Below are 26,004 nucleotides of genomic sequence, written 5' to 3'. Positions count from 1 at the left end.
TTTTGTTCATTATTCCTTCCTCAGTTGGAGGTCGTATATGAAAGCCCTTAAAATGAAATAAATAAGGTATTCCTATGAAAATGATTAGTATGTTTTGGAACTCAGAGATGGCAGAAAGGCTGGGTAATATTTCAGGATAAATAACAATGTGAGTGGCTTTTTTTGTTTTGAAATTCTTAGTCCAGGATGTGGATAGTTAGATCATAATCTCTCTGGACATTTCCCAGTGTTTGGCTAGGCTTTGAATGATGATCTCTGTTACTGGAAATCTCATGCTTCTTTCTGTAGGGTAGAGTCAAATAATAGGGGCTTTGACATGCACAGCCCTCACATGTTTTCATACACTCACATCCACTGCACCTGGGTGTTGGATTTAATTGGTGTGACAACATCTCACTTGATGCTTCTGTTTTAAACTTCATTGAGTTTGTTGCACGCTAAGAGTACCTTATGTGGGAAGTGTTTGTGCGGCTCCATCAGTACCCTGTGCTATTCTGGGAGACCTCTGTGGCTAATCTGTCTCTGCTGTTGCTCTATCTTGGGAATTGGATGGTGCTTTCCTGTTTAAACATTGGCGTTTGGTCAAGATATACCCATTTGTAGTTCTTGTTCTTGGAGTTTGTGAAAATTCAACTTCCTTGTTCTCAAGCCTTTATGGGTATCACCAGAAACTGGATGAAAATCCTAAATCACTGTGTCCTGTGTTGAAAGGTGAAGAGGAGACCTTATCACTCTCTACAGCTAGCTGAAAGAAGGTTGTAATGAGGTCAAGATCAGTCCTTTCTCCCAAGTAACAAGCAATAGGACAAGAGGAGATGATCTCAAGCTGTTCCAGGGAAGGTTTAGGTTGGATATTAGGAAAACTTCCTTCACCCAAAGGGGTTGTTAGCACTTGGAACAAGCTGCCCAGGGAGTGGTGAAGTTACCATCCCTATAAAGGGTTGGAATAGATCTCAAGGATCATCTAGTGGCTCAGTTGGTAGTGCATAAAACCCTTAATGGGAAGGTTGTGAATTCAAGCCTGCAGTCATGAGGTCTGTGGTGACAGGTTGGACTCTATGATCTTTGAGGTCTCTTCCAACCTTAGTGATACTGAGCCAGGGGAGCTCAGGCTCCCCCTGAGCTAGGGGAGGTTCAGGTTGGATGTTAGGAAGAAGTTCTATACAGAGAGAGTGATTGCCCATTGGAATGAGCTGCCCAGGGAGGTGGTGGAGTCGCTGTCATTGGAGGTGTTCAGGAGGAGACTGGATGGGGTGCTTGGTGCCATGGGTTAGTTGTTTTGGGTGGGTTGCATTGGTTGATGGGTTGGACGTGATGATCTTGGAGGTCTCTTCCAACCTGGTTTGGTTTATTCTAAATAAAGGTTTATTCTAAATACTGAATACTGAATATAGTTCCAACCCCCCTGTCATGGGCAGGGACACTTTCCACTAGCTCAGGTTGCCCAGAGCCCCATCTAGCCTGCCTTAAAAACTTGAAGGGCTGGGGCTTCCACCACCTTTTGGTACTAATGGTGAAACCAGGATCGAGAGATGAACAAAATCAACACTAAATAAACACTAAATCAAGAAGTCATTATTTGTTAATTTTCTTACGTTATGTGGGATTTCCATGCAAGCAAATCTTAGATCAGATTCAAAGAGGAAAGAACAAGGGAGAGGACTATTTGAGAAATGTATTAGTTTGTTGGGCCTGATACAAGAACAGATGCTTATAAGTATCTACAGGGAGTCTGTCAAGAAGTTGAGGCCAGAGTCCTTTTAGTGGTGCCCAGCAACACAAGGGGCAATGGACATGATCTGAAAGACAAGAAGTTCCACCTGAATATGAGGAAAAACCTCTCTCCTGAGAGCATGCTGGAGCACTGTACCAGGCTGCCCAGAGAGGTTGTGGAGTCGTCTGTGGAGAGATTCCAAAGCTGCCTGAACATTGCAATCCTGGTCAACCTGCTGTAGGTGACCCTGTTTTAGCAAGTGGCTTGGAGTAGATGATCCCTGGCAGTCTCTTCCACAGCTGCAGTGAATACTGGGTGGTGGGGCTGACCTAGTGCAATGACTTTAACCTAGTCAGCATCTTTGTCCTTGGAATGAGGTGGAGAGAATAAAACATCTCCTTTATTTGCCTGCCTGCAAATCCAGCCTTAATTATGTCTTGAGTGATTTCCTTTGATGTTTATGGACTGCTCTTGGGGTTCCTCCATGGTTTTCCTCCGAATGATTTGCCTTGCTTGCTTCAAAATATTTGACTTCTTGGAGCTTTTGGCAGGAAGAGTGCTTCAAGTCAGAGTCATGAAGAGTCCAAATTTTCCCTCCCACTATGGAGATGGAATTTTGGGGTTGACTGTAGGAGAGGAAGGAGGAGGAAAAAGTAGGAAGTGCATTTCATTCTTCAGTATGTTGAAGTATGGTCACTATCATTTCATTGTTTATCTGTAAAGGGAAGTTACAGTAGCAGTAAGAACTTGATTGTTGTATTAATGATGTAATTCAAATTCTAGAAGATGTAAGGTGAATTTGACTTAAATTTTTCAGAGTGACCAGCTTTCCCCTTTGACAAGGACTAAAATATCCAGATCATAAATTTGGGTCCCATTAAGCTGAGCAGTGACATTTGTTGGATTTTTTGGGTGCCTTTCCTAGTGTACCCAGTGGATACTAAAACTGGCACTGAGCAAAATGCACCAGCAGCAGGAAATGTTTCACAGAAGCCTCCAACTATCTGTCAAGTTGATTTTGATCACAACTTTCCTAGTCTGGCCAGTAGTTTACAAGCTTTGCTATATTGAATATTTTTAAAGTCACCCACTGACTCTTTCTTGTATGGTGGTGTTTTTAAAGATGAGTGATGGTATTACAGAATTGCAACCTGAAAATAAATTGCAGGTTTTGGAAGGTTGGTCCACGTGGCGTTACAGATTTCTGAATCCACTAGAGGGATCACACAGACTTTGGTCCGTGTGTAGTTCCTGTGGTTTCAGTTGTCTAAGTTCTTGGCCTGGTGATACAGTTTTCTCTTCTGTCAATGAGGATACTCAAGTTGACCACCTCTGTGGGAGTAGTTTTCATGTTTGATTTACGCTGCAGCAGTGGACAACACATTGACTGTTTATCAAAACTGTTGCTCAGATGAATCCCAGGCTGACTGTCACCAGCCAAGACCTCTGCTGGAGCACTGTAAAACTCATCAGTTCTCAAACAAAAGTATGGTTTTTAGTAGCAGCATGTAGAATCATAGAATGCTTTTGGGTTGGAAGAGACCTTTAAAATTATCTAGTCCAACTTCCCTCCAGTCAGCAGGGACATCTTCAAATAGATCAGGTAAACCTTTAAAGAAGAGTTATGGAGATGTGTGTTACTAAATGTGCAGGAATAGAACCAGGGAAATTAATAATGGATTGCTGTAGTCAGTTTTTATCTATGATTTTTAGCATTTTGGACTACATTCAACTGATGGTTTTATTTTGCAGTGGGGACAGGTTGTCTGTCTGCTGGGGGAGCTTGCCCTCCCATCACAGCTGCCCAACTCAGTCCATGGGCAGTGGGGAGCAGCCTCCAAAAAATGACTTGTCCTCTCACTGGACCTCTGCATAGCGAAGGATGGAAAGTTCTTGCATCTGGAGCTGCTTCTCATCAATCTTCCACTGATGTTCCAGTGTGTGAATAGCTGTCTACAGATATGTGTAGCTAACATGGCAGCTAGTTTTTCTGTGAGATGGAGCGAGGGATGAGATTGTGACTGTGATTCATCGGCATCTGCATTGCAGCCTGATTTTGGAGACCAGATGTAGTACAGACATCTGTGAGCACAAACAATTGCAGCATCCTTTTGACATGTGTCCCTCTTGTATCACAATGTGCTTAGTTATCTGTGCATGGAGTCCTGTTGCCTTTTCTCTAGAGCCCTCTTCCTCCATAGAGAGGAGCAGTTGGGCATCATTTTATCCTTCTGTCCCGTGCAGTTATGCTGATGATGTCAAAGATGCAACAACTCAAGGAAATCCACTTTAGCAGATATAATTACTAGAGAGCCCTGGTGAAGTCTGATTACTTTACATCCACTGACTGAAAAAGAAACGTACCAGTGTTGATGTGAAATAGAAACTCAGATCTCCATCATTTAACCTCCTTTCTACAACTGTAGTTAGAAAGGGTAATATGCAGATTTTAGACTGTGAGGTTTTGTTTGGGTCTTTGGGGTTTTTTTGGCATGTGAAGCCTTTTTAAAGAAGTCACTCCAGACAAAAGGTGATTGAATTAAGTTCAGATTAATTTAGACCTAAATTAAATTGTGATTTAGTGCAGAATTTGACATTCCCATCTCTTTCCAATGTAAATCAGTGTTCTTATGGCTTCTTCTTTGTTGGAAATGTATCCCTTTTATACTTCTCAGCCCAACTCCCTACTGAATGTAATTTTTTTCCCCTCCTCCAATTCTTTGCTTCTCATTCAGCCTGCAGTGAGTACAGCATTCCCCACTGCTGTGAACAATTCACATTTGCAACTGCATAAAATACACTCAGTGCCTTCCAGCTGGCAAAGGAAGTCTGACAGGCTTTATGCCTTGCAGAAGCTGTTGCCAAAATGCCCTGATTTGTATATTCAGTGTAAGTAGTTTTCTAAAACTGACACAGAGAAAAGTTTGGGATGAGAGAGCTTTAGAAACTGGGCCAGTATCTTTCACACAAGTCGTCTTGAACTGCAGTATTTTTGGTGTGTCTTGTTTTGAGCGCAAGAAAGTTGTTTCTAATATGTGCTTTGATACACCCTTGAATTAATTTCATATACTATGAATTGTTTGTATCTGTTCTTGACACTGGTGAGGCTGCGCCTTGAATGCTGTGTATGGGTTTGGGCCCCTCACTATAAGAAGAACATTGAGGTGCTGGTGCATGTCCAAAGAATGGCAGCAAAGCTGGTGAAGGGTCAGGAGCACAAGTCCTGTGAGGACTTGGGAACTGGGCTTGTTTAGCTTGAAGGAGGCTGAGGAGAAGCTTTCTTGCTCTCTACAACTTGCTAAATGGAGGTCATAGTGGGGTCGAGGTTGGTCTCCTTTCCCAAAGAGTGAGTGACAAGACAAGAGGAAATGGCCTCAAGTTGCACCAGGGGAGGTTTGGGTTGGACATGAAGAACAACCTCTTCACTGAAAGGATTGTTAATCCCTTGACTAGGCTGCCCATATAAGTGATGGAGTCCCCATCCCTGAAAGGATTTAAAAGACATGTGGATATGGTGCTGAGGGACATGGTTTAGAGGTGACCTAGCAGTGCTGGGTTAACAGTTGAATTTGATCTTAATCTCTTCCATCTGGAATGATTGTCCTATTCTGTGAAGATCCTGTATAAGCTGCTGCTACTCTAAGGGCATTGAATGCCCCTGTGCTGCATCACCTCAGATATTAATCCCACTGTGGGACCTTCCAGTTCTTCAGATCTGTTTGGACTGGGAAAACTCACCAACTGGCAATAGCTTTGAAGTGTTGCTGTTGTTGGCCACGTATCTTTGACAAGAAGCTAGCAATGCAGTGTTCTAGTAGGCCTGATGTAATATCACATCTAAAGGCAAGGAAGCAGCACGTGGATAAACAAAATACCTGATTTAAACATGCATTTGAGAGTCACACGTCCAAATTACCCATGATTTCTGCAATGTGAAAATCCCTCTTGAGTAGGAAATTATTACTGCTCATCAACCTTTTCAGTATTAACTCCAAAGGCAGGACTCTCTTAATACCCTCATAAACCACTTCAATAAAACACGTTGCAGTGAGGACAGAATAACCACTCTTTAAGGAAGTGTGAGAATGCTCTTGTCGGCTAATAACTGCTGAGAATGGCAAAAGTTTCACTGCTTTTACTGATTCTTTCTAGCTTAGATTTAGCCAAACAAACTAAATGGGGAGAAATTACTCCTAATCATAAAATCGTTGAAGTTGGTAAACACCACTAAGACGTCAAGTCCAACTACCAACCTAATGCCTCCATGCCCATTAAACCATGTCCCAGAGTGCCATGTCTAGACAATTTTTGAGCACCTCCAGGGATGGTGACTCCGCCACCTCCACCAATAATGCTCCTAATTAAGCACGTAACTGTAGAAAGATCCAAATACTTGCAAGCTATTTGAAGCAAGATACATAGCATGGAGTGCTTTTCAAAATTGAAATAATTAGACAATTGTGTGATTTCTTCAATTTGTTGATAGTGCTTGAACGTGTCCAGAGAAGTGCAACGAGTCTGGGGAGAGGCCTTAAGCACAAACCCTATGAGGTTTAGCCTGGAGAAGAGGAGACTCAGGGGTGACCTTATTGCTCTGTACAACTACCTGAAGGGGGGTTGTAAACAGGCAGAGGTTGGTCTCTTCTCCCAGGCAGCCAGCACCAGAACAAGAGGACACAGTCTCAGGCTGCGCCAGGGGAAGTTCAGGCTGGAGGTCAGGAGGAAGTTTTACACAGAGAGAGTGATTGCCCATTGGAATGGGCTGCCTGGGGAGGTGGTGGAGTCGCCGTCACTGGAGGTGTTCAGGAGGAGACTTGACAGGGAGCTTGGTTATATGGGTTAGTTGATTAGGTGGTGTTGGATGATAGATTGGACACAATGATCTTGAAGGTCTCTTCCAACCTGGTTTATTCTATTCTATTCTATTAGAGACTAAACTACCTGAAGGTAGTTGTAGCCAAGAAGGGGTTGGTCTCTTCTCCCAGGCAACCAGCACCAGAACAAGGGGACAGAGTCTCAAGCTGTTCCAGGGGAAGTTTAGGCTCGAGGTCAGGAGAAAGTTCTTCACCAAGAGAGTTGTTAACCATTGGAATGTGCTGCCCAGGGAGGTGGTGGAGTCACCATCCCTAGAGGTGTTTGGGAGGAGATTGGACGTGGCACTTGGTGCCATGGTTTAGTCATGGGGTATGTGTTGATAGGTTGGACTCGATGATCTTTGAGGTCTCTTCCAACCTTGGTGATACTGTGATATCTGTGCTGAAGAGTTCAGGAAGAAATATTTGCCCACCTTTCCTTCTGATGAGACAATGAGTAAACTTCTTGCACTGGCACCTGGCACACGTTCATTGCTGCAGGCAGGAAACTAGGCTGACATGGTTCTTCATAACAGTATATTATGTTACAAGAAAACTAGGCTGAGGGTAGCTCTAGAAATTGGAAGGATGCCCGTCACTTGTGCTCTGAAGTCGAACCCTTGCCTCTAAGATACTCTTTAGCAGACAGCAGTGTTGGGCAGGGTGGGAGAGGAGAGAATTATTCTGCCAACAAAAATGGAGGGGAAAATAAAATCCCATTTTCTTCAGGTAATGAAAAATAAAACTCACTACAAGTTTGCTTTAAGTTCTTTCTGGTTTTGCTTGGAAGACCAAAGAAAATCCAGTCTTCAAGAGTTGAAAAAGGGCCCATTTAGTTATTAACTGGCCTCGTTTCAGAAGGCAAGGAATAGAACTTTGATGCTCTTAAGCTCAGTGACTCTCTGACTCTCTCTCCTGCCCCATAGCAATGGCAGGAAATACTGCCCTCCTCAAGGATTGCTTCTGAGAGCTTTGACACCCTTTTCAGCTGTAAGAGAAGAGAAAAAAGAGAGAGAGAGATTGGTTATGTATTTGAACCATTTGAACTTTTCTCACTTAGCTCCTCCAAAGTCACAGAATCACAGAATCATCAGGGGTTGGAGGGGACATCTGGACGTCATCTAATCCAATCCCCCTCATACAGGTCACCTAGATCAGGTTGCCCAGGAGCACATCCAGAGAGTTTTGGAATCTCTCCAGAAAAGGATATTCCACAACCTCTCTGGGCAGCCTGTTCCAGTGCTCCAACACCCTAAAAGTGAAAAAGTTTCTCTTTAAGTTCAAGTGAAGCCTCCTCTGTTCTTATTTGCAGCTGTTGTCCCCTTTCCTATTACTGGTCACCACCAAAAAGAGCCCAGCTCTTGACCCCCACCATTTGGATATTTATACATACTTGTAAGATCCCTTCTCAGTCTGCTCTTTTTCAGGCTAAAGATCCTGAAGTCCTTCAGTCTTTCCTTGCAAGAAAGATGCTCCAGTCTCATCCTTGTGACACTCCATTGCACTATTTCCAGTAGTTCCCTGTCCCTCTTGAGCTGGGGAGAACTCCACATGTGCTCTCCCTAGAGCACGGTAGAGAAGGAGAACCTCCCTTCATCTGCTGGCCACACTCTTCTTCATGCACCCTAGAATACCACTTCCTTCTTGGCCATAAGCCCAAGCAAGTCACATCTTCCTGTATAAAATGATGTGTGTGATTCTCAGATAAAACCACATAAACTTCATGTTTAAAATAAATTCTGTCCCATTTAAAGCTTTCTGTTCCCATTCTCCACAGATGAATTATCCACAGGACACTCAACCTCAGTAGTGTGTTACTGGGGTACATGGAACAGATGTTGTTAATGTTCAGTATATGCTTGCAGCCCCAGAAGGCTAACTGTGTCCTGGGTTGTATCAAAAGAAGTGTGACCAGCAGGATAAGGGAGCTGATTCTGCCACTCTGCTCTGCTCTCACGAGACCCGACCTGAAGTACTACATCCAGTTCTGGTGCCCCCAGCATAAGAAAGACGTAGAGCTTCTGGAGCTGGTCCAAAGTGGGGCCATGAAGATGATCAGAAGACTGGAGCACCTCCCCTGTGGGGACAGACTGCATGAATTGGGGGTGTTCAGCCTGAAGAAGAAAAGACTCTGGGGAGACCTTAGAGCAGCCTTCAAGTACCTGAAGGGGTCTACAAGAAAGCTGGAAAAGGACTTTTTACAAGGGCTTACAGTGATAGGATGAGAGGGAATAGATTGAAGCTTGAGGAGGGGACATTTAGATTGGATGTTGGGAAGAAATTCTTTACAGTGAGGGTGGTGAGACACTGGAACAGGTTGCCCAGGGAGATGTGGATGCCCCTTCCCTGAAGGTGTTCAAGGCCTGGTTGGATGAGGCCTTGAGCAACCTGGTCTGGTGGGAGGTGTCCCTGCCCATAACAGGGATGTTAGAACTAGGTGATGTTTGAGGTCTCTTCCAACCTAAACCATTCTATGTATCTATGTTACTGAAAAATAGGTTATTTTTTTACTATTCCTTGTTGTTTTTTCCATTTCAGACAGACTATGAATGCCCATTGATGCAAATCTTTCCTTTTTTTTCTGTAGACTTTGGTTCAGGCTCAGAGACAATGGTCTTACCATCACACAAAGTGATCTGGGGTTTGTCCCACTTGGCATGATCTGACCAGCGATATGCTGGATCACTTACATCCCAGGTACTCCAGGGAGTACTTCATATCGTGTTGTGTACCTTAAGTTAAATGACCAATCTGAAAAACAATCCTCTACTAGACCTTCAATTCTGATGCAAATCAAGATCAAAAGGGTCCCCATTTACCTGCAGGAGCTTTCCCAGGGAACATGCAGACTGGAAGAGTTCATTTCCAGATACAGCTGCTAATCATTTCACCATAGCTGATGTCTTCTTAAGACTAATTTTAAAGCACTCTGTGCACATACACACAGTGTTGGTACTCTTGCTCTTTGCACTGTAATCCAACTCTGTTCATTTCATTAGTAAAAGCTCCCACTCATTAATATCTTCTTAGAGGAGAAGTAGTGTTTTTGGCAGTGGTTATTTTTCTGGTTACCATGGAATGAGTCAAGATTTCTTTTTAAATAAGAAAACAATTTTTGTGTCTCATGATAATCATTGAATAGCTTTGTTACAGGAGAAAATACACAATAAATCTTTCCCAGGATGATATTGTGTAGGGATCAAATTTATACTCTTTAGTCTGTCAAAAATATGTTGAAAGCTGGTATGAGTGGAAGGCAGGTAAAGACTTGCAAGGTCTTTGTTCTTTGTATGAGCTTATCATGTCTCAGAGAATGCTGGGGTTTGGAAGAGACCTCTGCAGAGCATCTAGTCCAACACCCTTGCTAAAGCAAAGTCACCTAGAGCAGGTTGCTCAGGATCACAATGTCTAGGTGGGTTTGGAATCTCTCTAGAGAAGGAGACTCCACAACCTCTCTGGGCAGCCTGGTCCAGTGCTGTCACTCCTACAGTAAAGAAGTTCAGATGGAACCTCCTGTGTTCCAGTTTGTGCCTGTTGATCCTTGTCCTGTAGCCAGGCACCAATGAAAAGAGTCTGGTCCCATCCTCTTGTTCTCCGCCCTTTGGATATTCATCAGCCTTGACAAGATGCCCTCTCAGTCCTCTCTTCTCCAGGCTACACAGCCCCAGGTGTCTCAGCCTTTCCTCTTCAGAGAGATGCTCCAGTCCTTTCCATAACCTTTGTAGCCTTTGCTGGACTCTCTCCAGTAGTTCCTTCTTTCTTTTGAACTGGGGAGCCCAGATCTGGACATGTTACTCCAGGTGTGGCCTCACTAGGGTAGAGGATATCTATATATAGCCAGAATCCTAAACCAAATGCCCTCCACTTCTCTTTTACTGGTGACTTTAGACCCTCCGTTATACAGAACACACCACAACAGCCAAGATTTTCCCTTATTCCTTCTCCTTAAGAAATTGGTTTAAAAATTAAATACTCTCCTGTTTTACCTTGTGGAACTGAGTTTTGATGGGAGTGCAGCTGTGCTGAGCATCCAGTCCAACCTTGCCTGTACATCAAGGCAGTAGAAAGGCTTCTGCTCACTGTAGCAGATGGGCTACAGCCCAGAAAATAATCCTAAGGGTGAGAAACCTGACCTGCCCCTTCATCCCTTGAGGTGACTGGAACTGGAATGTTTCCCTGGGAGCACTGGGTGTGGTGGGTTTAGCTGCATCTGCCATCACAGAATCACAGAAACATTCAGGTTGGAAAAGACCCTCAGGATCACCAAGCCCAACCGATAACCCTACTCTGCAAGGCTCACCCCTAAACCATATTCCCAAGCACCTCATCCAAATGACCTTTAAACACATCCAGGGTTGGTGACTCAACCACCCCCCTGGGCAGCACCTTCCAATCATTCCATGAAAACAATTTTCCTGATGTCCAGTCTAAACCTACCCCGTCACAGCTTGAGGCCTTAGTAAGCAGCACAGAGTGATCAGAGGGAAGCAGTTAGTGCAGAGTCCCTAGCTGCCACATGAGGAATGTTTTGAGTGGGGTTTGCTGGGGATTAGCTCTGGTCCGGTTGTGCAGACTGAATGCCCATTAGTGGTTATGTGTCCTTGGAGTGAGGTTTAGTTTCATGTGAAAGAAATAAAAGTTTGTTCACTTGGAGATCACTCTGTCATGCAAATTGAAGCATGATAAGAAATGTGCTGAAGAAATACTCTCCTGATCTCAATTAAAAACCAATGTGAGCACAGCAGAGTAGTACCATGCCATATTAAGAGACCTCATTTCAAAAGAAGGTCGTGTCATCATTCCTGATGATAATACTATGGGGACCAAATTACGAAGTGTTGAGTGCAGGACGCAACCCTGGTTGTTTGAATCAAAAGAAGAGGAAGTGTAAGAGAGATTCATTTCTCCAAATGGACAGACAGATGCTAGATGCCAAGGTAGCATTGTTTGGTGCCACTCTGTTGGAGAGAAGTGAATTTCTGTATGTTGTATGGAACTAGCTGTTGGACAGCCAATGTACAGGTAAGTGCTAATAATACCTCTGTGGTACTGTGGAGCAAGTAAGATAAAATCCTTTCCTATGCCACATGCATTTTTTGAGTCAAAACTGCTAAAACCAGTAGTTCTATACTGATTAAAAACCAAAAAGGTATGAGAAAACATAATTTATTTAGTTTGTTTGTTTGTGAGAAGATAGAAGTTTGCTTCTGGGAACAAGCAGCCAGGATGACACTTAATAATATATGAAACTGCTGAAATCTAGAATAAGAATAAACCAAACCAGGTTGGAAGAGACCTTCAAGATCATCGCATCCAACCCATCAACCAATCCAACCCACCCAAACAGCTAACCCATGGCACCAAGCACCCCATCAAGTCTCCTCCTTAACACCTCCAATGACGGTGACTCCACCACCTCCCCGGGCAGCCCATTCCAATGGGCAATCACTCTTTCTGTATAGAACTTCTTCCTAATATCCAACCTGAACCTTCCCTGGTGCAGCCTGAGACAGTGTCCTCTTGTTCTGGTAGTGGCTGCCTGGGAGAAGAGACCATCATCTGCCTGTCTACAACCTCCCTTCAGGTAGTTGTAGAGAGTGATAAGGTCACCCCTGAGCCTCCTCTTCTCCAGGCTGAGCAGCCCCAGCTCCCTCAGTCTTTCCTCATAGGGCTTGTGTTCCAAACCCCTCACCAACTTCATTGCTCTTCTCTGGACTCGTTCCAGCAAGTCAACCTCCTTCCTAAACTGAGGGGCCCAGAACTGGACACAGTACTCGAGGTGTGGCCTAACCAGTGCAGTATACAGGGGCAGAATGACCTCCCTGCTCCTGATGGCCACACTGTTCCTGATGCAGGCCAGGATGCCATTGGCCCTCTTGGCTGCCTGGGCACACTGCAGGCTCATGTTCAGCCTGCCATCGATCAGTACCCCCAGGTCCCTCTCTGCCTGGCTGCTCTCCAGCCACTCTGACCCCAGCCTGTAGCACTGCATGGGGTTGTTGTGGCCAATGTGCAGAACCTGGCACTTGGATATGTTCAATCTCATGCCGTTGGACTCTGCCCATCTGTCCAGCCTGTCGAGGTCCCTCTGCAGAGCCTCTCTACCCTCCAGCAGATCAACTCCTGCCCCCAGCTTGGTGTCGTCAGCAAATTTACTGATGATGGACTCAATGCCCTCATCCAGGTCATCAATAAAGATGTTAAAGAGCACAGGGCCCAGCACTGATCCTTGGGTTCCAAGCAGGTTCCAATCAGCAGGTTCCAAGCTTGAGAGGTTTTACCTATGACAATTATGTACATTTCAGTCCTGGTTAGCAATTGGCTAGTAAGTACTAAGTTGATGGTAGAGAATACACAACAGAGCAATGTTCTCTAATCCACTGAAAACAGGCTGTGAAACTTCAGATAGTTTATGTAATACGTGTGTCTCCTGAGAGAGAAGCTCTAGGAGGACAAGCCAGTGTGTTCTTTGAATTTGTTGAGAGGTTTGAGGTGTGGATTCAGCTACTTGGATCCGTGACCAGTCCACTGAGGCTGGATTCTGTAAACTACTGATCAGCTGAGAAACTAAGTGGAGAAGTGGCACCTGCAATGGAAAGGTTTACCAAAGTGTTGCATTCCATTTCAGGAGTCTTATATATCACTGTTGTATATCTCTTTAATATGTGAAAGCTATGGGGTTTGGGGGTTTTTGTTTGTGTGGTTTTTATTTTGTTTGGCTTTTGTTTTGCTTGGGTCTTTGTTTGGTTTTTTGTTTGTTTGTTTGTTTAGTTGGGGGTTTGTGTGTGTGTTTTGGTGGGGTATTTTGTTTGGTACTAGTAAGTGTCACATGCTTCAGATCTAAGTTTGGAAACTGAAATATTCTGACCAGTAGCAAATCAGCAGTTCCTCTGAAACATTTTTCCTCCAACATGTTAGAGAAAAGATCAGTGCACTTACTACTCCAGGAATATCTACCTCTTCCCACTGTACCAGACCTATGTATGCCATGCCTGTAGGGAGCTCTTAACGAGCTTGGTGTGACTGTTTTGTGTCTGGTGCCTTGCTAGTAACTTCAGAGAGCATGGATGACTCTCTGTGATACCCATTGATGGGCTGAAATTTGTTTCCTTTTTAGCTTTGAGGTGATGTAATTTACAGATATTTTGTCCTTTTCCAGTCATTTGACATCTTTATTGGTTCAGTTCTATTTTTCCCTCTGGTCCTCATGTAAGATCACGGTGAGAAGAGAATGTGAGAACTATTGTTCTTAGTGTTAAAGAGCCTCAGGAGCAGAGCTGGACACAGGCACATAGCTCTTAAAGTAGCCACTAACTCTGGAGAAATGAGGAGGCAGCAAGGCTATGGGGAATCATTGCTCATCGTCATAGGGACACAGGATCCATAAGGAACTTGCATGGGCATAGTATGAGATGTGTGTTTCTGCTGTGTATTTACAGTGCATGCCAGGCTTCTCCCTGAACAACTACAGACCTCTGCTGTGCTGGCAGATGGGGGCATGATGTGGCTCAAAGTGGAACCCGTGTGAATGGCTGAAAATTACTTATGCAGTATTTTTCACCAACTTTGGACACTTTTAGGATGCAGCTGGACAGGGTGCTGGGCAATCTTGTCTAGACAGTGCGTTAGCCAAGAGCCATTGAATCATAGAATGGTTTGAGTTAGAGGGGACTTTTAAAGTTCATCTAGTCTAAGCATTCTGTGGTGAGCAGGGGCATCTTCAACTAGATAAGGTTGTTCAGAGCCCTGTCCAGCCTGATGATGGGATTCCAGGGATGGGGTGTCTGTTACCACTCTGGGCAACCTGGGCCAATGTTTCACCACCTTCAGCATAAAAACTTTCTTCCTTCTATCTAGTCTGCACCTCCCTTCTTTTAATTTAAAACCATCACCCCTTGTCCTGTCACGGCACTTCCTGATAAAGAGTCCTTCATCATCTTTCTTCTAGGCCCCTTTAAATACAGAAAGGCTGCAATAAGGTCTCCCTGAAGCCTTCTCTTTTCCAGGCTGAACAAGCCCAACTCTCTCAGCCTGCCTTCCCAGCAGAAGGGTTCCAGCCCTCCAATAATTTTTGCGGCCTTCTCTAAAAGGAAAGGTTGGGCTGGATGATCTTTGAGGTCCCTTCCAAACTGACATTGAATGATTCTATGAATATGTTATTCTCTGTTTTTCCTAGCCTACCATTGCACTTCAGCAACTAGACAGCTTCATGGTTGGTATAGATGAGCAGCCTAGCAGTGTATTATGAGTCCTTTCATTCATAGTAAGTTCATAGAAAGCAGAGAGTTGTAACCAAACCAACTAAAAACCCCTGACATATAAATGAAAGCTTACCTGTAAAAGAATGCAACTTTTAATTCCAGAAAGATATTTTATCTTATTAAATCTTCAATTTAATGTCCATAGTGGTTTTTGGTCTGTGGTTGGACTTGATGTTCTTAGAGGTCTTTTCCAACCAAAATGGTTTTAGGACTCTATGAAATTTCATATTGTTACACTCCTTGTTATGATAGGATTTCATTGAGTGCATATGTGAGCATGAAGTGCATTTTACCATTATTCCTATTAAATGTGAGCAGTAATTCTGGAAGTTTATTGTACTTCATCTTGTTGAAGGTTTTTCAAAGCTAGCACTGTTAATGTGAACCAGAATCTTTGGAACACATGGGGATGGTCAGGCACTCTGAAGCAAATACTTGGAACAAATGCTTAATTATGTGGCTACCAAATCCAGGCATTCTCATAAGCAGTTGTGGTGGGTTTGACATGGCAGCAAAACACAGAATGCAAAGAGAAGCCAAATAAACTTTGTGATGAAAGTGTAGCAGTGGACAGATCTGGAAGTCAACAGGTGAATATTTTCCATAGTCCCAGCAGAGACAAAGTCTGAGTTCAATAGCCAAATGCCTATTGATGGGGAGCAGGATCAAGTCTGTAATTCCTGAAAAACTCCTGTTTTGATTTTAATGAGAGTTACGTGACTTAAATCCTGGTTAATGTTTTGGAAGCACTGGGTAAAGTTTGAAGCAAATAATAGGTTTTCTAGTCTTTTAATAGTGTTATTCTTCTTGGTGCTGCTGTTACCTCAGGGTGTTTACTTTTGGCTGTGGGTGCTGTGTAGAAGTTGATACTATGGAGAATGGGATTGGCAAATCTCAACCCAGAATGTTTAGATCATAAACATGTTTAAAACAGACTCCATTGTATATTTTTTGCATATGAAATGTTAGTTGTGTTCTTGGCAGGCTTTGCTTCAGAGGAATCACGTGCATTTCAAAGAGTATTCTGCTAGCCAGCCACAGCCAAAAGATTATTTCAAACCAACAGGGACCAAATTCCCTTTGCTCTTTTGCTTTTTTTCCCTCTCACTCACTTCTGTAGGAGACTCGATACATCATGCAACTGAAGTGTAGCCAGTTCTGGGGTGAAAAATTCATGCTACTAGTATATGCAACAGTGGAATACACAGAAACATTAACTACAGATGCCAGTACTCATCTGTGCTCTAAGATGTACTGTGGAGATTTCTTCTCTTCAGTAGTCTTCAAATCTTCAGAATTCAAAGCCTGTTGAATACTCTTTTAGAGCCAGCAGGATTGCATACACTGTATGGAAGATTGCTTGCATCTGCCTTGCACTGACATGTGAAGGGGCACTGTCATCTCTTTAGCAATGGCTTGATTCATCCATGCTGCATAGAATCATAGAATGCTTTGAGTTTGAAGCGACCTTAAAAGTATCGTAGTATCATAGTATCAGTCAGGGTTGGAAGGGACCACAAGGATCATCTGGTTCCAACCCCCCTGCCATGGGCAGGGACACCCCACACTAGATCAGGCTGGCCAGAGCCTCATCCAGCCTGCTCTTAAACACCTCCAGGGATGGGGCCTCAACCACCTCCCTGGACAACCCATTCCAGGGCTTCACCACTCTCCTGGTGAAGAACCTCCTCCTCACATCCAGCCTGAATCTCCCCACCTCCAGCTTCATTCCATTCCCCCTAGTCCTATCACTACCTGAGATCCTGAGAAGTCCCTCCCCAGCCTTCTTGTAGGCCCCCTTCAGATACTGGAAGGCCACAATGAGGTCACCTCGGAGCCTTCTCTTCTGCAGACTGAACAGCCCCAACTCCTTCAGTCTGTCGTCATAGGAGAGGTGCTCCAGCCCTCTGATCATCCTTGTGGCCCTTCTCTGGACACCTTCCAGCACCTCCATATCCCTCTTGTAATAGGGGCTCCAGAACTGGATGCAGTAATCCAGTCTAATGCCCCTTCAGTGAGCAGGGACATCTACAACTAAACCAGGCTGCTTAGAGCCCTGTCCAGCCTGACCTTAAAGAAAAGTTTCTAGTGATGGGGCTTCTATAACCTCCCTGGGCACCTCATGTCAGTATTTCACCACTCTTTGTAAAACATTTTTTTCCTTCTATCTAGTCTAAATCTGTTATTTTTTTTTTTTAAGCTTAAAACCGTCCCCTCTTGTCCTATTGCAACAGGACCTGCTTAAAAATTGTCATTATTTTTCCTGTAAGACCCCCTTCCAGTAATGAAAAGTCACAATTGGGCCTCCTTGGAGCCTTATCTTATCCAGACTGAATGAGCACAGCTTTCTCATATGAGTGGAATGGAATGGAATGGAATGGAATGGAATGGAATGGAATGGAATGGAATGGAATGGAATGGAATGGAACGGAATGGAATGGAATGGAATAGACCAGGTTGGTAGAGACCTTCAAGATCATGAAACCAGGCATATTCTAGGGACATGCAGGAGGTGGTGGATTTGGGAGATAACTCATAATAGAAGATATTAATGGAGTGATTCTTTATTTATCTCAGTGAAATGCAGTTGGTTGTGCTACACATGATTTTTTATTTTCATTTTTATTTGAAATAAATTTGTTCTGAGAATGTTGTCCTGCTTTAAAGCTGTCTTTAGAGGAGTTCTTCTGATAAAGTATGGAGTTAGTGTGGATTAAAGGTGTTGTATGTAGGTAGTTGTGCATGCAGAAGTCTTGCGTCACTCAAGCAAATACAGCTGCCACAGCTGAAGCTCCCTGTGCTGCTTTCTTCAGTTGTTTCAAAACAGAACTTGTGTCATTTTTTTACACAAAGTGAAGGTAGAGCGTTCTCCAGCTCAGCTTTGAAGTCTCGTATCACTGTGTGCACTGCTAGATATGGGCCTGAAATCCCAGCATTCTTTGCACCAAATGGGGACAATTAAAAATGTCATTGCATTGGTCACTGCCCATAGCTGTAACAGTTCCGAACAGAAAAGCTTTGTGTGCACTGCCCTAAAGTGTCATTAGAAAAGGGGTTTTGGTGTCTTTCACTGAAAATATGTGTGAATGAAGTTGGAAGTGTCTGTCAGTGGGAAGATGAATGAAGAAGGGGTTCCAGAAGAGGATAATGTGATATACTGACCACACTTGGAATCAGCCATGAAGCCCTTAGCCAGCCAAAATTCTTCCTGTATGGAGTGAAATGTTGGACTTTGGTTGATTTTTTTAGGAGCATATACTTTAATGTAGTTTCTTTTCCTCTTCCTAAAAACCAGAGATTAATACAAGGAATTTATTTTCCATAGGCCCATGTTAACTTCATTTTCTTGGCTGTCCAGTTAGGAACTGTGGAAGCCACAACACAGGTCTATAAGGAAATTAACTTTTGGGGGTTTATTAATTTTGGTTTTCATCTGCTCAGTCTGTGATTTGCAGACCAGAGAGATACCAGGTAATATTGTACAGAAAAATGAAATATGGTGTCTTCACTTTAGACATTTTGCCAACTGGCAGATTTGCTAAACTGGAAAATTTAGCCAGTTGTGTAGAAAGAATTCTGGTGCTGGGCTTTAAACAAACAAACAAAACCAACCCCAAACACAAAACCTCTTAAGTTGTTTTCAGATTCTTTCAGATTATAGATTTAGTTGAGGTTTTAGATTCCTATCTAGATGGGCAGTAGAATGTCCTGAATTCAAAGATGAAAAGCATTTACTAGGTCTTACTCAAATACCAAACATGTAACAGATTTGAGATAAACACTGTACTAAAATGTGACAGGTCCTTGATTTCTGAGTTGGTATCTTCAACAGCAGGGAAAGGCAATAATGGTAAGACATACAGCTGCAAAGGTTTGTTTTCTGGCTGAGCAGTAACTGGCTGGAAAGCAGCCCTGAGGAGAGAGACTTGGGGGTGCTGGTGGACGAGAAGCTCAACATGAGCTCTCAGTGTGCACTTGCAGCCCGCAAAGCCAATCAGATCCTGGGCTGCATCAGGAGAAGTGTGGCCAGCAGGTCGAGGGAGGTGATCCTCCCCCTCTACTCAGCCCTGGTGAGACCCCACCTGCAGTACTATGTCCAGTTCTGGAGCCCCTATTACAAGAGGGATGTGGAGGTGCTGGAACGTGTCCAGAGAAGGGCCACAAGGATGATCAGAGGGCTGGAGCACCTCTCCTATGAGGACAGACTGAAGGAGTTGGGGCTGTTCAGTCTGCAGAAGAGAAGGCTCCAAGGTGACCTAATTGTGGCCTTCCAGTATCTGAAGGGGGCCTACAGGAAGGCTGGGGAAGGACTTCTCAGGATCTCAGGTAGTGATAGGACTAGGGGGAATGGAATGAAGCTGGAGGTGGGGAGATTCAGGCTGGATGTGAGGAGGAGGTTCTTCCCCATGAGAGTGGTAAATCCCCGGAATGGGCTGTCCAGGGAGGTGGTTGAGGCCCCGTCCCTGGAGGTGTTTAAGCTCAGGCTGGACGAGGCTCTGTCCAGCCTGATCTAGTGTGGGGTGTCCCTGCCCATGGCAGGGGGGTTGGAACTAGATGATCCTTGTGGTCCCTTCCAACCCTGAATGATACTATGATACTATGATATCACGTCACTACTTTTTCCGTACTGCTTTGGACAAGTAGGACTTGGATAGTCAGTGGAAAGGATCTAATCCATAGTTTTGTTGTAGCCACTGCACGATATGCATTTAATTTTTAAATTCTCCATATTTAAATCAGACAAAGCTACTTTAATTCTGCTTTTTCTGAATGCTTCTTGGAAGCTTTGCTGCTTGTCTTTGAGTTTCTCTGGTGTTACTGAAAGTCACTTGCAGGCAACCTGTTTGTTCCTAATTTATATTTCTCCTTAGGTGACAGACTGCAACAGCACCAGCAGTTATTGTCACTTCTCTGATTTCATATTAAGTACAATGAAGCATTCAAAAAGAGCTGTAGTTGCATACAGTGAATGCAGTCCTGTTACATTTCCCACAGAAGTGCAAAAGGGCAGAGGGCAAACTGTGACCCAGCCTCATGTTCTCCTGCTTATTTGCCTTGCAGCTCTTCATGACTTGAGACATTAGTGCTCTTAATAGGCTGTGTTTATAATGACCACATCATGGTAGCAAGAAAGTGACTGGCAATAAGTAAAAGCGTTGGACTTGTTGATCTTAAAGGTCTTTCCCAGCCTGAATCATCCTATGATTCTAAAAAAATACCAAGAGCTGAAAACTGGTTGTGTAATTCTTACAGTGTGAGGGCAGTTATTTTGGAGAAAAACTAGGTAAAAGTTGTATTAGAAGTACTGAGGGAAATTCTTTGAGGTGTCTGCCCATTTAGAATCATAAACTCATAGAAACAAAGAGATATTTTGCCTGAAAGATGTCTTTGAGATCATCAAGTCCAGCCATTAACCCAAGACTACCAGATCATCACTCAACTGCATCCCTCAGCACCACATCTCTAAGTAGTTTGTGGGCCTAAGATGATTTTCAGACAGAGTCTTTTGCAGCTGTTTGTACGAGCACAAAGGGTTAAACAATAAAGCAGAACTAGATCTTCATGTTTCTGCTTAAAAAGAAAAGGGCTGGATTTCAGGAGGAGCTGTAAAGCTTTCAGCAGGAATCAGGCAAACACTCCAGTAAAATGAAAAGCTGAAATGTGAAGAGTGCATGATGTGAGATGCCAGCTCAGCACTTTCAGGAGTCATGTACAGATCACGTTGCTCTGGGAGATGAGACCACCCTTGGAATTGCAGTGAACTGTAGCAGCACCCGGCTGCTTTGCAGCGTAAAGGAGCTGCATGGACTGATGCCCCTCCACACCCTGTGGTAGCTTCTCATAACAGTTCTTCACTGGGGAAAACAGATGTTATGTGCAAGTACTTCTGCAGGGGTGGAAAAATCACCTTACTATACAGATCCCAGCTGCACAAGGAGATGACAGGGGTGGGAGTGTTCATGCAATAACAAGTCTTTACTGAGGGTGTTTGTTTTTGTCTCCTCTTTGTATAGGTTCAACATGGGAGAAAACATTACGGCAGATTGGTTTCGAAAGGTAAGCCACAAATTTGTTTCCTTAGCAGTGCAAAAAGAAAAGGCATTAAAAACTGCATGGGTGAGTTTGCAGAGGTGTTTATTTTAGCCAATGGAACTTACCTGTGACATGAGATTTAGAGAGGAAGTTATGCAGTGGCATGCACGTGTGTGCTCAGCTTTCTTGTTTACATCCCCTTCTCTTTCCTTAGCCATTCTGAAGCAACTTATTCACCATATGAAATTGGCTCACAATTTTTTTTTGCTGGCCACCGTATAACATGCTAGTATTGAAAAGGTGACACACTGTTTGGACAGAAGTCTTACTTATGAATGAAAATATTGCTCTTGCTCATATTATTTTTTCCATGAAACTTCTAGCCTGTGACATATTAGTTGACAAAAGTAAATGAAGTTGAAAGAAGACCAAAGCTGGCAGAGTGCTAGTTAACATGAGAGGAAAATTCAGAATTCAGCATTCCTCAACTGCAAGAACTCCTTGCAGCCAAATTCAACCACAATATCATCATCATACCAGAAACATATGTCTGTCTTGGCAATTAAACTAGGCCAAGTGCAATAAAGAGTGATCCGATGTTGAGATTCAGATGCCCAAGCTCATGCTTATCCTTCTACAAATGGTAAGCAGAAGAATCTACCCTCCACTTGAATAAAGTTTTACTATTTTCCCTCAGCAGAGTGGCTTGCAGTTGTACACCAATGTACTTGGGTTGCTGTTGACTGGGCAAGAAGGGGTTTCTCTTCTTTATGTTGCTTGAGGTCATACTGAGCATACTGCCTGGGGCATCTCTGCAAAGTTTTTGTCTAGATCACCATTTTCTAGGAGGAGGCTGCCTAACTAACAACACTTGAAGAAATTTATTTCTAAGTACCCAACTTTCTCTGGTCTCTGTCTACAAATGTGACACCTGGCTGTCTTTAAATAGCTTCCAGATCTTGAGGAGTTATACCATGGACTTGTGGTTTCTGAAAGGTCATCATGCATCTGCTTGAAGGGTCTAAGGAGATGGTAGTGTCCTAATGACTAGTAATTCTCTTTAGAAGGTGATGGTGAAAACAGCTCTGTTATGGTCCTGTGTAAATGTGCACAGGGTCAGCCTGGTTGACTTCTTCAGGTAAATATGTCAGATTTCTCTATTAGACATTGCATTTAGAAAGACTGAAGGACAGTGCTGTTTTCAACATAGTAGACAGAGAAACACATGGGAAAAGGAAAAGAATCATAGAATGCACTGGGTTGGAAGAGACCTCTGGAGTTCATCTAGTCCAACCACCCCTGCAGTGAGCAGAGACATCTGCAGCAAGATGAGGTTGCTCAGAGCCCCATTAAGCCTGACCTTAATGTCTCCAGGGGTAGAGCCTCCACCACCTTCCTAGGCAGCCTGCTCTAGTGTTCCACCACCCTTATAATGAGCAATTTCTTCCTTATGTCCAAAGATCATAGTTCATTTGTTTGTTGGCACAAAGCTATCTTTGTAGCTTTACAAACTGGGATTAGTTTAAAAGTAAAATACTACAGAACAGTAAAAATACTTTTCCTCCACCAAATAATATATAGAGGTCAAATTAATTTCTGTTGTAAAACTCTTCATATTTGTAGAGTCATTCCTGTAAAGACTATGGCCAAGTATTTTGAAATGAAACAAACAAACAGGAGTTATTTTGTTGCCATATATTTTTATCATAACTTGTAAAACCAGACTGATACAGAATACTTTTGGAATGATCCTCATTATCCATACAGCCTGGGGGAGCTGGGGATAGAAGTCAGCCCTGTGGAAAAGGTCTTGGGGTGCTGATAGATGGGAAGCAGGCCATGGGCTAACAGGATGTGCTTGCAGCCAAGAAGGTCAATTGAATCCTGGGCTGCACCAGAAGAAGCATGTGCAGCAGATCTGCCAAGGTGATTCTGCCACTTTGCTCTGGTGAGACCTCACCTGGAGTACTGCATCCAGCTCTGCAGCCCTCTATACAGGAAGGCTATAGACTTGATGGATCGGGTCCAGAGGAGGGCCACAAAAATGATTAAAGGGCTGGAACACCTCTGCTATGAGGTGGTGCTGGGGTTCTTCAGTGTGGAGAAGGCTCAGAGTGACATAATAATAACCTTTCAGTACTTGAAGGGGACCTAAAAGAAAGATGGAGGGGGAAGTTCAACAAGAGCAAGTGCAGGGTCCTGCATCTGGGTCGAGGCAATCCCAGGCACAAATACAGGCTGGGCAGTGACTGCCTGGAAAGCAGTCCTGAGGAGTGAGACTTGGGGGTGCTGGTGGACAAAAAGCTCAACAGGAGCTCTCAGTGTGCACTTGCAGCCCGCAAAGCCAATCAGATCCTGGGCTGCATCAGAAGTGTGGCCAGCAGGTCAAGGGAAGTGATCCTCCCCCTCTACTCAGCCTTGGTGAGACCCCACCTGGAGTACTGTGTCCAGTTCTGGAGCTCCTATTACAAGAGGGATGTGGAGGTGCTGGAACGTGCCCAGAGAAGGGCCACAAGGATGACCAGAGGGCTGGAGCACCTCTCCTATGAGGACAGACTGAAGGAGTTGGGGCTGTTCAGACTGCAGAAGAGAAGGCTCCAAGGTGACCTAATTGTGGCCTTCCAGTATCTGAAGGGGGCCTACAGGAAGGCTGGGGAAGGACTTCTCAGGATCTCAGGTAGTGATAGGACTAGGGGGAATGGAATGAAGCTGGAGGTGGGGAGATTCAGGCTGGAGGTGAGGAGGAGGTTCTTCACCATGACAGTGGTGAAGCCCTGGAATGGGTTGTCCAGGGAGGTGGTTGAGGCCCCATCCCTGGAGGTGTTTAAGAGCAGGCTGGATGAGGCTCTGTCCAGCCTGCTCTAGTGTGGGGTGTCCCTGCCCATGGCAGGGGGGTTGGAACTAGCTGATCCTTGTGGTCCCTTCCAACCCTGAATGATACTATGATACTATGACTGTTTACAAAGGCCTGTAGTGATAGGATGAGGGTGAATGGATTGAAATTAAAGAAGACTAGATTTAGGTTGGATATTAAGAACAAGTTTTTTACCAAGAGGCTAGTGGAACACTGGAACAGGTTGCCCATAGAGGTGGTTTGGTCCCTATCCCTGGAGATGAAATTCAAGTTCAAGCTCAACAAGGCTCTGATCTAATGCAGGATGTCCCTGCTCACTGCAGTGGGGTTGGACTAGATGACATTTGGAGGTCCCTTCCAACCCAAACTATTCTATGACTCTATTTTGTTGTTGTTGTTGTTTTGTTTTAATATTTCTGTACTGAAAGTTTAAATTAGAATTTTTAATAAGTTTTTAAAAATAATTTTAGCAAACCTAAGATGAATTCTACTGCTTAACCTCTAGTTTCTGTTAAACCCACATGCGAACCGCATGAGGTGCACTACTGGTCAGGGAGACCGCCTAGGAATACCGGGTGCTGTAGGCTTTATTCGTGGCACTTGGTGCCATGGTCTAGTCATGACAGGTTGGACTCGATGATCCTCGAGGTCTCTTCCAACCTTAGTGATACTGTGATACTGATTGAAAGGGAAACTGTGAGCCCATTTTGATGCAGTATCTGGGTGGGGGCTGTGGTTCCTAAACATCACCTTAAGAAGATGCGGTGCCAAATCAAGAACCAGCCCAGAAATTCCTTAAGTGTGACACCTTGCTGGATGTTTTTCATTTAGAGATTGATTGTTTTTAATACCACTGCAGAAAAAGTTGGATATTAGTGAAAATTACACCCTCTCAGTTGCTAAGTTGTATGTCATGGAAGAGCCCTTTTCAACAGGTTGTGGGGTTTTTTTCTCACATTACATCCAATTGATTCCCTGTTAGGCATTTCATAAAGCATGGTGCCATACAGATCTGGAGGACATTACAGTAAAGTATTGAGTCTCTCATCACCCTCTTCTTTTTTTTTAAGATCACTAAGTAGCACCTGCTGGTGTTGTTTGTCTCCGTCGAGATGGGAAAGAAAGAAAAGCTAGTTTTGAGGCGTTGTAGAATGAATTGCTATCAGTATTCTATGGCCTCTGTATGGCTATCTGTATTCTATGGCCTCTGTATGGCTATCTGTATTCTATGGCCTCTGTATGGCTATCTGTATTCTATGCCAATGGGAAATGGTAGACTTTTATTATTATTATTATTTTAAGCTGAGTTCTGTTTGTGGCAATTTCCACTTTGTGAAATGTTTCAAAAGAAGAGCTCACACTAGCTATGTCCGTGCTATGTATGTACCACATGAAAACAGAGGACTCTTTGTAGCATGAATTATAGCTGACAAGGAGCAAATATCTAGAATATGTATTTACCTGAGAGAAGGTGAATGTGTAGGAGAGATGATGTGCAGATGCCATTATTGCTATCCTAGTTTGAAAAGCAGAAAGGCTCTCAGATGGCACTTCTGCACCCTAGGGGATTGATTATCATCTTGGAGTAGCTTTAATTGAAGCAGCATCCAGTTAGCCTGGGTGGAGTGAAGACTTGAATGCACTTGGCTTTAACCATAAACATGTTCTTCTATCAGCTTTTTCAGAGAAAAACAGGAGAAAATAAGAAAAATAAAGTCCTTTAAACAGGTAGAACAACTAAGGCTTGGGCATGATGTGAATATATCAGCAATAATAAGTTGCCTGACTAAAAGATCCATGAGTAACGTGAAGGTGAAGTTCAGTGTTAACTCCTTTATAACAATAATTGCTTACTAGCATATTGTGTGTGATTGTTTAAGATCATGCTTAATTTTTACTCTCATTTGATATACCCTTTCTAATGCCTTAAGGGATAGTTTCCAAAGTAAACATGGGACTGTATGTAATACTTTGATGCAAGAAGTGCACTTAGCTTGCAGCCCCAGGTGTAGAAATCTTGGATTTCTGCAGACCTCCCAAACTGAGGGCTCATTCAAGAGTTGAAGTACTATGTGCTTTCCCTAGTCACACTCTCTTCAGTGGACATCACTTTATGGCCACAGAGAGAGACAAGACAGTGGGCTACACCTAAGTTAGGTCTGATCCTGGACAATTCTTCTTGTATGAAGTCCATCAACTCTAAGAAAAGAAGCAACAGCAGCACATTTTGCTATTTAAAGCATATTCTCTGCAAGCTGTTGGCATAGTGACACCCTGAGTCACCTGTGA

At 43.7% G+C, this 26,004-nt stretch overlaps 1 protein-coding gene across 3 annotated transcripts in view; it reads left to right on the top strand.

Moving 5' to 3' along the window:
• Positions 1-26,004, top strand: part of PIEZO2 (piezo type mechanosensitive ion channel component 2) — a 381,856-nt gene that overhangs the window by 153,655 nt on the left and 202,197 nt on the right. For all 3 annotated transcript variants that reach the window (XM_068147620.1, XM_068147619.1, XM_068147621.1), the window contains exon 4: positions 20,843-20,885. In XM_068147620.1, the coding sequence (XP_068003721.1) occupies positions 20,843-20,885 (43 nt within the window). The remainder of the gene's footprint in view (positions 1-20,842; positions 20,886-26,004) is intronic.

This window comes from Melanerpes formicivorus, unplaced genomic scaffold (assembly GCF_026170545.1).
Source record: "Melanerpes formicivorus ecotype bairdi unplaced genomic scaffold, bMelFor1.0.p_v2 SCAF_15, whole genome shotgun sequence".
Taxonomy (NCBI): Eukaryota; Metazoa; Chordata; class Aves; order Piciformes; family Picidae; genus Melanerpes; species Melanerpes formicivorus.
This window is presented reverse-complemented; position numbering and strand designations above follow the sequence as displayed.